Source organism: Enhydra lutris, unplaced genomic scaffold (genome assembly GCF_002288905.1).
Source record: "Enhydra lutris kenyoni isolate GAN:26980312 unplaced genomic scaffold, ASM228890v2 scaffoldscaffold64, whole genome shotgun sequence".
Classification (NCBI taxonomy): Eukaryota; Metazoa; Chordata; class Mammalia; order Carnivora; family Mustelidae; genus Enhydra; species Enhydra lutris.
Genome location: NW_019154148.1, coordinates 4,600,660 through 4,612,874, shown reverse-complemented (window position 1 = coordinate 4,612,874; position 12,215 = coordinate 4,600,660). Strand labels below are relative to the sequence as shown.

The 12,215-nt window shown below is 40.6% G+C and overlaps 1 protein-coding gene across 3 annotated transcripts in view; it reads left to right on the top strand.

Annotated features, from left to right (window-relative positions):
• Positions 1-12,215, top strand: part of LOC111158899 (COMM domain containing 10) — a 192,908-nt gene that overhangs the window by 2,354 nt on the left and 178,339 nt on the right. For all 3 annotated transcript variants that reach the window (XM_022521216.1, XM_022521217.1, XM_022521218.1), the window contains exons 3-4: positions 7,036-7,146; positions 9,204-9,359. In XM_022521216.1, the coding sequence (XP_022376924.1) occupies positions 7,036-7,146; positions 9,204-9,359 (267 nt within the window). The remainder of the gene's footprint in view (positions 1-7,035; positions 7,147-9,203; positions 9,360-12,215) is intronic.

The following is a 12,215-nucleotide window of genomic DNA, read 5'->3' as shown; positions in this document are numbered from 1 at the left end:
TAATCTCACAAAACAAACTGAGGGTTGATGGGGGGAGGGGGATTGGGAGAGGGAGGTGGGGTTATGGACATTGGGGAGGGTATGTGCTGTGGTGAGTGCTGTGAAGTGTGTAAACCTGGCGATTCACAGACCTGTACCCCTGGGGATAAAAATATATGTTTATAAAAAATAAAAAAAAATGTTTATGGTGCACCTAGTAACTAGTAACTGCTCTGCCTGGTGGTGTCAGGTACCACCATTAAATGAGAACCTGGACTTTTTTTTGGTTTTTATTTAAATTCCAGTTAGTACAGTGTAATACTAGTTTCAGGTGTACAACATAGTGACTTAGCACTTCTTTACCATACCCGGAGAACCTGGACCCTTTCCTCTTCTTTTTCCTGGGAGCCAGCCCCCTTCTGAGCCCTTTCTTCCTCTGACGTGTCTCTCAAATCCAGGTTTTCTTCATAGTCCTAGTTCAGATCCTTAACACCCCTGCCGTAGACCGCAGTAACTGCCTTCAAACTGGTATCTCTGCCGGAAGTCTTCTCCCTCCTATCGCTGCTTCATAATGCTAGTCCATTCATCTCTCCAAATATTTTTTTCCCCTAAGAAACAAAAAATGAAAAAAAAAAAAAACAACCAATTGATCATATCTGTACAGTGTTTAAAGACATCGTGACTTCCCATTGCCCCATGGGAAAAAGTTCAAAATCTTTCACATTGTATCGTATTAAAATCACCTTATAATGACAGTATAATAATGGCCACAATACGTATTATTCCCAGTTTGCAAGTGCTCCAGTCACACTGGGCTGTACTCTTTTACGAGAACATACTGCGAACTTTTCCAACTCTATGTCTGTGCATATACTCTTTCCCTTATCTGAAATGTCTTTCTTCCCTTCTGTTGTGAAAAAACTAGGTCAAGGATTTGGCCGTCTTGCTCTCAGCAGTTTGTTCTGTGCTTCTAAAACACTCGCTTCATGGGCACCTCATTTCAGTACTGCATAGTAGTTGTTTTAGGGTGCAGGGTCTTTTGCTGACCTTGAATACCTTGAGTATCATCTCTTAATCATCTTTACATTTTCCGTACCTAATACCTTGGTGCCGATGCAGTTGGTGCCCAAGAGCCGTTCTTGGAGTTCATTCTTTGCCTTGCACAGGAAACACAAAACCCGTGCAGGCCCTCTAAATTCCTGGCTATAAGAAGTCTCTGATAGAGATGGAGAGACAGGAGGAATCACCACAACAATCTAAGAGCAGCCGCATTCTGTGGTTTTGTGATTCACAGTTACATCACTCTCTCTGCTATTGCTCTAATGGCTCTGTGTTATTAGTTCATCTGATCCTTATAGCAACTTTAGGAAGTAGGTACTATTGTTCTCCTTATTTTATTCACAGAGAAACTGAGATAGAGACTAGGTAAATAATTTTCCCAAGGTCACACAGTTTGTGAGTAAGCAGCCTGGTTCCAGAATCCATTCCTTTAACCCCTTACAGTACACCTCGGGAAAAGCGCGCAGTACAGTATATAAATTAGTCTAAAAGTAAATGATGTAGGCAATCAATATAGAAGGTCTGCTTTGATTTCCTGAGCTGGTGGCTGCCTTCTTACACTTACTGAAAACATGGGACAAAAAACTCTTAGATACATCTTTGTTCTCTATAGCAAGGGAGGCTGGGACATTGGCAGGAAAACTGTGAGTAGTTTGTCTTTGACCCTCTCAGTCGTGTCGAGTTCTAAGTAAGTTAGTGTCCATCTTAGAGTAAGTGGGTGGCCAGAGAATTCCACAGAGGTGTTTGAATGCTATGCTGTCGGTGGTGGGGGAGTGGACGCAAGAAGGTGAGGTTGTTGGCAGCTGAAGCAACTGAGAACAAAAACATACGTAGCTGATAATTCGCCTGCTAAGAAAGAAAGTCAGGAAAGGTGCAAATTTTTTTTTCCTGGGCAGTTTCAGGGCATGTTCTTCTTAGAGGGGCTCCTCTTGTGATAAGAGTTCTTATCGAATAAAGTTTGCATTGACGGTCAGGATATGCCAGCTTTCTTTTATGTACTCTTGGTCTGTTAAGTGGACGTTTGCCTTGAGACAAGGTGAGCCCTTCAAACAGTGAAACCTGGCATGGGTAGATCCTGAAGAGTTTTAGAGATTGGGTTGCTGTTCTAAATGTTATCAGCTTGACACTTTGATTTGCTTGCGGGCAGAGGATACCTGTTTTTGTCCAGACTGGTTCCTTGAATTCCCTAATTAGAATAAACATAGGAAAAGTAAGCTGAGATATAGAATATGGGTGTGTCCAAACTTGGGTCGGGAAGTCGTCTCTGAACTGATCATCTTCTTGGCTTGTCCTAGCATATAGAAACACTTGGGAAGTTTTGGAGTGTTTTAGTTTTTCTGTTTGTTTGTTTGTTTGTTTTTACAACGTGTGGAGGGTGCTATTGGCACTTAATGCCCAGGAACTAAATGTCTTGCAGTGTGCAGAACGGTCTTGCCCAAATTGCCCTGTCCAGCATGCTAATAGAGTCTGCACTGGAGAACACTGACAGAAGTCAGAGTAACTTCCATAGCTGAGGACTCAGAGATAACAATTTATGGCCTCTGAGTTTAAAAAAAAAAAAAATGGCTTTCATAACTCCTGCAATTAGAAAGACTCCTGTACTTTGCTCCGCTAGAGAGACTCGTAGGTCATACACAAAGCCTGTTGATCTAACTGTGCTGTGTGTCTCATTCTGAGAGATCGGCTCGCTGAATTCCTGGCCATGGCAGACTAGACCCAGCCAACCGGGGGATGAAGAAGCGCCAGTGATGGGCATGGGGGCGGTTTCAAGAATTGATGGCTGATCATAGAAGGAAGTGGGAGAATTATGCAAATTAGACTCAAGACACTGAAATGCCCAGAAATCTGAGGATTTTTTTCCTGAAGTGAAAAATTTCCAATGTCTCTTAAAAGTTTTTTATGATACTGTACCTCAGAATTCTGATGCTCATAATTGTGACCTGAGTCATCATAAGAAATGAGTTTAATCTGATATACTTAGTTTATAAAAGTCTAGAATGGGTACTGTACATTTCAGAAAGATAGCTTTCAGAAGTTTAAAATAAAAGTTCTTTTACTTTTCTTTACCTCTTTTCTCCCCATTATGACACAATGAAATCTCTTATTATGTTAAATAAAAGACAATCACACATGTGAACCCCAGCCTATAGAAAATGCCTCAGAATTTTTCTGGGCTGTTACAACATATGGAGGGTGCTGCGGGCGTTCAATGCCTGTGCCTTTACATGTCTTGTGTGTAGGAGAGTCTTGTGCGAAGGAGCATTTGCCCCGCCAATGTGGACCAAAAAGTAAAGGGTACTTGATCTCTGCAAATATATTTATTTTGTAGTTACTGTAAGATGAAAGGCTTCTTACAAATTGGTGTATTGGGTAAGAACAATATATATGCTCTTTCAATTATGGTATTTCCAGAATATTAGTACCGTGTGTTCTTTCTCGGAGGTCTTTGTGTGTATGTATGACTTTGAATGTGAGTCAGAGCTTGGGCTCTGGACAGCAGGCTGCTCTGTCTCTGAATCCATGCTCTGAGTTTTTAAAAGCTAACTACTTTCATAATTATTTAGATAATATCCTATGTTCATAGAGTAGAAGACAGCTCTCCTTTTCTAAAGAATGTGATCTGATTTCAACTGAGGTTAGTTTACTCATCACACATTTTAAGAAAATGAATTCTTCAAAAAAAAAAAAAACCCCAAAAAGTTGGAAAAAGGGATTTTTTTTTAGTTGCTTCTTTTGTGCCCTTCTAGTTCAAAATTCTCATAGTGCTTAATTTAAGCATCTTAATAAGTTTTAAATTACGTAGTTTCTGAATAAGTTTTTGTTTAAGAAATTTAAGTAGTATGGCAAACTGAAATGCCCCCTTGGTTAACTTTGGCCCTCCTATCCATCTTAATTCTCCCCTGTATTAGTTATCTATTGCTGAATTACAAGTTACCCCAAAACTTAGCACCTTAAAATAACAATCAACATTTATTATACTCACAGTCCCTGTAGGTCAGGAATTTAGGGTGGTTTGGCTGGGTGATTCTGGCTCGGGGTTCTGGTGAGGGTGTGTCGGATGTTGTTTGGGCTGCTGTAACTGAAGGTTTGGCTGGCGTTGGAGGATTTCTTTCCATTATGGCTACCTGGTGGGAGGCCTCAGTTATTGCTACACAAGCCTTTCCTCTCGACATGGAAGTTGGCTTCTTCTAGAACCAGTGACCAAAAGAAGGTGTGTCCTTTTTATGACCTCGCCTGGGGTACCACATAGCTTCACTTTTACTGTATTCTTTTTTTTTTTTTTTTAAGATTTAATTTATTTATTTGACAGAGAGAGACGCAGTGAGAGAGGGAACACAAGCAGGGGAAGTGGGAGAGGGAGAAGCAGGTTCCCCACTGAGCAGGGAGCCCGATGCTGGGGTCGATCCCAGGACCCAGGATCATGACCTGAGCCGAAGGCTGACGCTCAACAACTGAGCCACCCAGGCGCCCCTATATTCTTTTTGTTAGGAGTAATTCACTAAGCCTGGATCACATTCAAGGGAAAGAAATTAGGCTCTATCTTTTGAAGGGAGGAGTGCTAAAGAATTTTCAGGTATCATAAAACCACCACTCCTTCCCAGGGGTAGCCTTCACCAATTTGGTTTCTATTGCAGATCTTTTTCCATGTGTTAGTAAATACACATATGCATACACAAGTGCATACACTTAGAAATGTGCAGTTCCTGTGTTTTTTGTACCTTCTTCACTTACCACTTTTATCAGAGATAAAACGATCTCTGATAAAAGTGGTAAGTGAAGAAGGTACACAAAAACACAGGAACTACACTTTTTTTTTCTTAAAAAAAAAAAAGAATGCAAGGTAGTACTTTTTTTTTTTTTTAAGATTTTATTTATTTATTTGACAGACAGAAATCACAAGCAGGCAGAGAGGCAGGCAGGGAGAGAGGGGACTCAGGCTCCCGCCTGATATAAGTCCTGCATTGGGCTCTCTGCTTGGCAGGGAGCCTGCTTCTCCCTCTCTCTCTCTCTCTCTTTATTTGTGTGTATCTTTAATTTATTTTTATTTATTTATTTTTTTTAAGATTTAATTTATTTATTTGACAGAGATCACAAGTAGTCAGAGAAGCAGGCAGAGAGAGAGGGAGAAGCAGGCTCCCTGCCAAGCAGAGAGCCCAATGCAGGACTCGATCCCAGGACCCTGAGATTATGACCTGAGCCGAAGGCAGAGCCTTTAACCCACTGAGCCACCAGGCGCCCTGGTGTATCTTTTTTTTTTTTTTTTTAAAGATTTTATTCATTTATTTGACAGAGATCACAAGCAGCAGAGAGGCAGGCAGAGAGAGAGGAGGAAGCAGGCTCCCCGCCGAGCAGAGAGCCCGATGTGGGGCTCGATCCCAGGACCCTGGGATCATAACCTGAGCCGAAGGCAGAGGCTTTAACCCACTGAGCCACCCAGGCGCCCCAGTGGTGTATCGTTTTTAAAAACCTCCCTTCCTTATACATATTGGGGACACTGAAGTTTATTTTTCTACCTGCTCAATCACTAATACTATTTTGTCAAAGCAGCTTACTTGATGTATGGTAAAAGGAATCCAGTGGACTAACTTGGACGTTAAACTATAAATATCCATTGAATTTAATGCAACATGTGGTTCAGTGGTTATATATATGTAATATCATTGTTATATTCTGCATATTGATAAAGTGTGGTACTATAGGTCATTATTTCACGAAGATGTATGGTAGTCACAGAAATGCTGAAACTTTTAAGTCAGAATATTGCTTTTGAGATAAGTGATGGGCCTTTTGGCCAAATTCGGTTCACGATTTTCTCAGTTGTAAAACAGGTAGTAGGGGCTGGGAGTTCTGGCGACTGGCCTTTGAAAATACGCTCACTTCAAGTTGCAGTGCTGCTTCGGTTCAATAGCCGTGTAAGTGTACCTCATCCAAGCTGTCCAGTCAAGGACTCGAGGAACTTCTGAAATTTCTCCATGTTGCTGTTAGGGAGAGGCAGCTGCAGGGAAAGGTGTTTTTAGTATGTGTGGATGAAGTAGTTCTTTTTATTTTAAAGTTGTTTTAGTAGTGTACATTTTTCATACTTACTAGACCAGTGTGTTTAGATCGAGGAGATTATTTTGGATATGAAAGAAAGGACACTAGGCAGAGGTTCTACTCAGGTGGCTAACTTATCTTTTATATATTGGTTATAAAATTAATGCATAACATAGAGATTTTGGAAAATATGTATTAAAATTCTAAAAAAGACTTAACTTCCTGCTTTATAGATGCTCTTGTCATAACCCACATTTTTGCAGAACTCCTCAAAATGAAAATTACTTGAATATTTGTTTTTATGTGCCATCCTAACTAGAGTATTGTATACTTGAGGACATGAACTTTCTTTAATAGCACGTAATAAATACTCAGTAAATATATTTGCATGAGGAAGATGGAGATTACTATTAATTGTTATTAACATTTTGGGGTTTTACCTTCTAGTATTTTTTCTAAATGTCCATTTCTTTTGGTATTTACCATTAGTTTCCATCTCCTGTAAATCATAGAACTTAATGTCTTTTTTTAAATTTATTTATTTATTTATTTATTTTTAAAGATTTTATTTCTTTATTTGACAGACAGAGATCACAAGTAGGCAGAGAGGCAGTCAGAGAGAGAGGAAGGGAAGCAGGCTCCCTGCTGAGCAGAGAGCCCGACGCGGGACTCGATCCCAGGACCCTGAGATCATGACCCGAGCCGAAGGCAGCGGCTTAACCCACTGAGCCACCCAGGCGCCCTCTTTTTTTAAATTTAAAATGAGCTTGATTTGGCGTGATCCAACTCTCAGATTGTACTGTGATTTTGAGATATTGAAATGTATGAACACATTAGTTTCTTTCACTTTTTCTTTCAGTTTCTCATCCATGTATGAATACGTGAATCTTCAGGGACTCTTCTGTCAAGTGTTTACGTTTTGAATACCTGATGTGGGCTAATAGCTTGCTTTTTATGTTCTAGGCTGAGAAAAGTTTCAGTGAAGAAGAAGAAGAAAAACTTCAGGCTGCGTTTTCTCTGGAGAAACAAGATCTTCACTTGGTTCTTGAAACAATCTCGTTCATTTTAGAACAGGTATTCCAAGTGCCCCAAACTTCATAACCATGGTTTGTTTGCTGCAGATTTGTACTGCTTTGGTAGCTGTAACATTTTATTTCTTCAAAATGTGTACAGATGGGAGCTGTGGATGTATTCTACTTGAGAATTTCAATGTATTAAAAGAAAAAATTGAGGGGGCACCTGTGTGGCTCAGTGGGTTAAAGCCTCTGTCTTCAGCTTAGGTCATGATCCCAGGGTCCTGGGATCGAGCCCCGAATCAGGCTTTTTGCTCAGCAGGGAGCCTGCTTCCTCCTCTCTCTCTCTGCCTGCCTCTCTCCCTGCTTGTGATCTCTGTCTGTCAAATAAATAAATAAAATCTTTAAAAAAAAATTGAATGTATGGGTTTTTTCTACAGTATTGCATTCTTCCAAAAATCTGAATGTTGGGTAGCATAAGTAAAGTATTTGACAGCATGACTCAAGACTTCATTGACTTGAGACAGGTATAAAATATTTTTATTCATTGTTACTTGGTGTTATAACTTGGAGAAACAAACATCTCTTATTTAAGAACAATGATTTTGGGGGATTTCTTTAACTAGGATGATAAATAAAACATTTAGAAGAGAAGTAGTTGTCAAAGGTCAAAGGGCTTTTGTCAAGTTCTTCCTACTGAGCTGCCATTTTGCTTCCCTTGCTTTTGTCTGTGTTCAGCGCACTAAGCTGTTGTTCAAGTCCCATCTCTTCTCACTGCTGCCATGACCCTTACACTTGGCAATCGTCCCCTACTTCGGATTCCTTTTATCCTTGGCTCATCAGAGTGGAGCACATCATTAGTCTTTCATCATTTCCTGTGTGTCAGCCTTCTCTAGCTTTTGAATTTGTGAGGGACCTATCATATCTTTAGCTCGTCTTCTATAAACCAAGCACATTGCCGGGCTTAAATTAGAGTCTCCGTAAATTCCTGAAGGTTGACTTGGTGGAATATTTGTGAAATTAAAGTATAGGGGCACCTGGGTGGCTCAGTGGGTTAAGCCTCTGTCTTCGGCTCAAGTCATGATCTCAGGGTCGTGGGATCGAGCCCCACATCGGGCTCTTTGTTCAACAGGAGGCCTGCTACCCCCCCTCTCTCTGCCTCCCTCTCTACCTACTTGTGATCTCTCTCTCTGTCAAATAAATAAATAAAATCTTCAAAAAAAAAAAAAAAGTTTAAATAGTACTGTAGTTTCATGAGCCTTCTAGTGAACAAACACTATTTAGGAAGACAAGCTCCCAGGCATCTACTTCATACAGCCTTGTACAGATTACAGATACTAAGGTTATTACTGTTCTTAACACTGGGGAGCTTTTACTAGTAGTAAAGGATAATTAAGTGGGGCAGAGAAACATGGGGTTTAAGAGAAATTTGTTCCAGAATTATATTAAGAAATAGAACAGTTGTTATTAGAAATGTTTATAATATTTTATTATGTAGTACCTAGGAAGTTGATAGATGAAGGTAGTTTTGAGAAAGTGCTTCTTGGAAAAATTTTTGTTAGTTGTACATTTCTTTGTTTTTTGTTTGTTTTAAAGATTTATTAATTTGAGAGAGGGAGAGAGAGAGAGCATGAATGGGGTGGAGGGCGAGCAGAGGGAGAGAGAGAATTGCAAGCAGACTCCCTGCTGAATGTGGAGCCCAGCTTGGGGCTCGATCCCACGACCCTGAGATCATGACCTGAGCTCAAGGGAGATACCTAACCGACTGAGCCTAAAACAGTTCTTTGAAATTGTTAAGTGAAATAAGGAAATGATAATTTAATTAGGGTACCATTTGCACAGCTAAAAGCAGAGAAGTTTTTGCGTTAAGTGGTATTAGGATTACTTAAAACAGAGGCAAAAGTGGAGACGTGTAGCCTGAATAGTTTAGGGCTTTCAACCCTGCGTCTTCTAGTTGTGTATATTATTATTGGTAAAACAAGAAAAAGATCTACAATAAAATAGAAAATATTCTTTTAATTTAAATCATTTAGAAATAATTTTGTATTTGGTTATAATCTGAGGTCTCTGTATGAATATTGGGGATATATTTGATTTTTTTTTTTTTCTCTTGCATAGGCGGTGTATCACAACGTGAAGCCAGCGGCTTTGCAGCAGCAGTTAGAGGCCATTCATCTCACACAGGACAAAGCAGAGGCATTCGGCAGTGCTTGGTCTTCTGTGGGTCAAGAGACCATTGAAAAATTCAGGCAGAGGATTCTTGCTCCCCACAAGGTAGAGGACTCTCCTACTACACCAATAAGAATGACAAACATTGGGGCGCCTGGGTGGCTCAGTGGGTTAAGCCTCTGCCTTCGGCTCAGGTCATGATCTCAGGGTCCTGGGATCAAACCCTGCATTCGGCTCTCTGCTCAGCAGGGAGCCCGCTTCCCCCTCTCTGTTTGCCTGTCTCCCCACCTACTTGTGATCTCTCTCTCTCTGTCAAATAAATAATTAAAATCTTAAAAAAAAAAATAGAATGTAAACATCATTGTACCTTAAGGGTTTTAAAGGTAGTAATGTTTTGTAGAGAGATAATCAGGAAAAAGAAAGAGTATATACAGTATGTATTCCTATAAAATGATTCCCAGACACATTGGCTGCCAGAGTGTGACTTAGTTTTACTTGCCAGTTTAAAATTTGCCTCTGTGACTTCAGAATAGGAATGAGGCAGTCGGGGATGCCTGGGTCGCTCAGTCTCCCTCTCCCACTCCTCCTGCGTGTGTTCCCTCTCTCTCTGTGTCTCCCTCTGTCAAATAAATAAGTAAAATCTTAAAAAAAAAAAAAAAAAAAAAAAGAATGATGGGACGCCTGGCTGGCTCAGTTGGTTGGACGACTGCTTTCGGCTCAGGTCATGATCCCGGAGTCCCGGGATCGAGTCCCGCATCAGGCTCCTAGCTGCACGGGGAGTCTGCTTCTCCCTCTGACCTTCTCGCTCATGCTCTCTCTCACTGCCTCTCTCTCAAATAAATAAATAAAAAATCTAAAAAAAAAAAAGAATGAGACAGTCCTCCTTTTTTTCCCCCCTGAGTACTGGGGCAGAGTTATTTTTTCTTTTTTCTTTTCTTTTCCTTTCTTTTTTTTTTTTTTTTTAAGATTTAATTTATTTGACAGAGATCACAAGTAGTCAGAGAGTCAGGCAGAGAGGGTGGGGGGAAGCAGGCTCCCCGCCGAGAAGAGAGCCCGATGTGGGGCTCCATCCCAGGACCCTGAGACCATGACCTGAGCCAAAGGCAGAGGCTTTAACCCACTGAGCCACCCAGGCGCCCCTTGTTTTTTCTTTTTAATTGCGTACCCGAGTGTAAGACTTCCAGCATTTTAACTGAATCACAGAATTAGTTTGTTTCTGTGTGTCTGTGTTAGTGCCTCGCAGAATATATTCAGTATTTGTTGAGCACCAGTTAGTGAACGAAGTCAATGCTTTGGGGCAAACACAAAATAACAGCAGCATTTCAGAGCTCTTCAGTAACCTTTACTCAGTGAAGGTTAAGAGGCTCATAGAGATTTTGACCTTTTTCTCCTAGTAGGTTCTATTACATAACTGATTTTCAGGTTTACATCCCACTCTGTCTTCCTGGGGTCAGTCTCACTTGCCTATGGAGTATCGTCCTTTTTATATGTTGCTATTTGGCTTGCTAATGTTTTGTTAAAAATTTTTCTGTGTTCTTAAAAGAGATCAGTCTGTGGTTTCCTTGTGATGTCTTCAGCAGCATCAGGGAAAAATGGCGTTGCAAAACCAGCTGGAAAGCGTTCTCCCTCCTCTCTGATTTCCTGTAAGGATCTGTGAAGGATTGGTATTACTGCATATTCTCCCCCGTGTTCTGTGAGGGTTCCTGTACCCATCACTACTTGGTATTGGCAGTTGCTTTTATCGAAGCTATTCTACTAAGGTTTGTAGTGGTATTTTGTGTTTTTAATTTGTATTTTCCTAGTAACAAATTATGTGGATGATCTTTTTTCTTAATTATGTTATGTTAGTCACCATGTAGTACATCATTAATTTTAGAGGTAGTGCTCCATGATTTATGGCTAGTGTATAATACCCAGTGTTCCATGCCATCCATGCCCTCCTTAATGCCCATCACCAGGCCAAGCCATCCCCCTACCCCCTCCCTTCTAAAACGCTTAGTTTGTTTCCTGGAGTCCATAGTCTCTTATGGTTCATCTCCCCCTCCAATTCCCCCGTTTCATTTTTCCCTTGCTTCTCCTAATGTCCTCCATGCTATTCCTTATGTTCCACAGATAAGTGAAACCATGTAATTGACTTTCTCTGCTTGACTTACTTCACTCAGCATAATCTCCTCCAGTTTCATCCATGTTGATGCAAAAGCTGGGTATTCATCCTTTCTGATGGTTGTATATATGGACCCCATCTTCTTTATCCATTTGTCTGTTGAAGGGCATCTAGGCTCCTTCCACACTTGGGCTGTCATGAACATTGCTGCTATGAACATTGGGTTGCATATGGCCCTTCTTTTCACTACATCTGTATCTTTGGGGTAAGTACCCAGTAGTACAATTGCTGGGTCAGAGGGAAGCTCTATTTTTAATTTTTTGTGGAACCTCTACACCGTTTTCCAAAGTGGCTGCACCAACTTGCATCCCTACCGACAGTATAAGAAGGTTCCCCTTTGTCCCTAACTTCTTCAACATTTGTTTTCTTGCCTTGTCAGTTTTTGCCTTTCTAACTGGTGTAAGGTGGTATCTCCATGTGGTTTTGATTTGAATTTCCATGATGGCTAATGATGATGAACATTTTTTCATGTGTCTGTTAACCATTTGTATGTCTTCTTTGGAGAAGTGTTCATGTCTTCTGCCCATTGTTTGACTTGATTATTTGTTTTTTGGATGTTGAATTTGAGGAGTTCTTTATAGGTCTTGGATATCAGTCCCTTGTATATAGTGTCGTTTGCAATTATCTTCTCCCATTCTGTGGATTGCCTCTTTGTTTTGTTGGCTGTTTCCTTTGCTGTGCAGAGGCTTTTTATCTTGATGAAGTCCCAAAAGTTCATTTTCGCTTTTGTTTCTCTTGCCTTTGGAGATGTGTCTTGAAAGAACTTGCTGTGGCTAATGTTGAAGAGGTTACTGCCT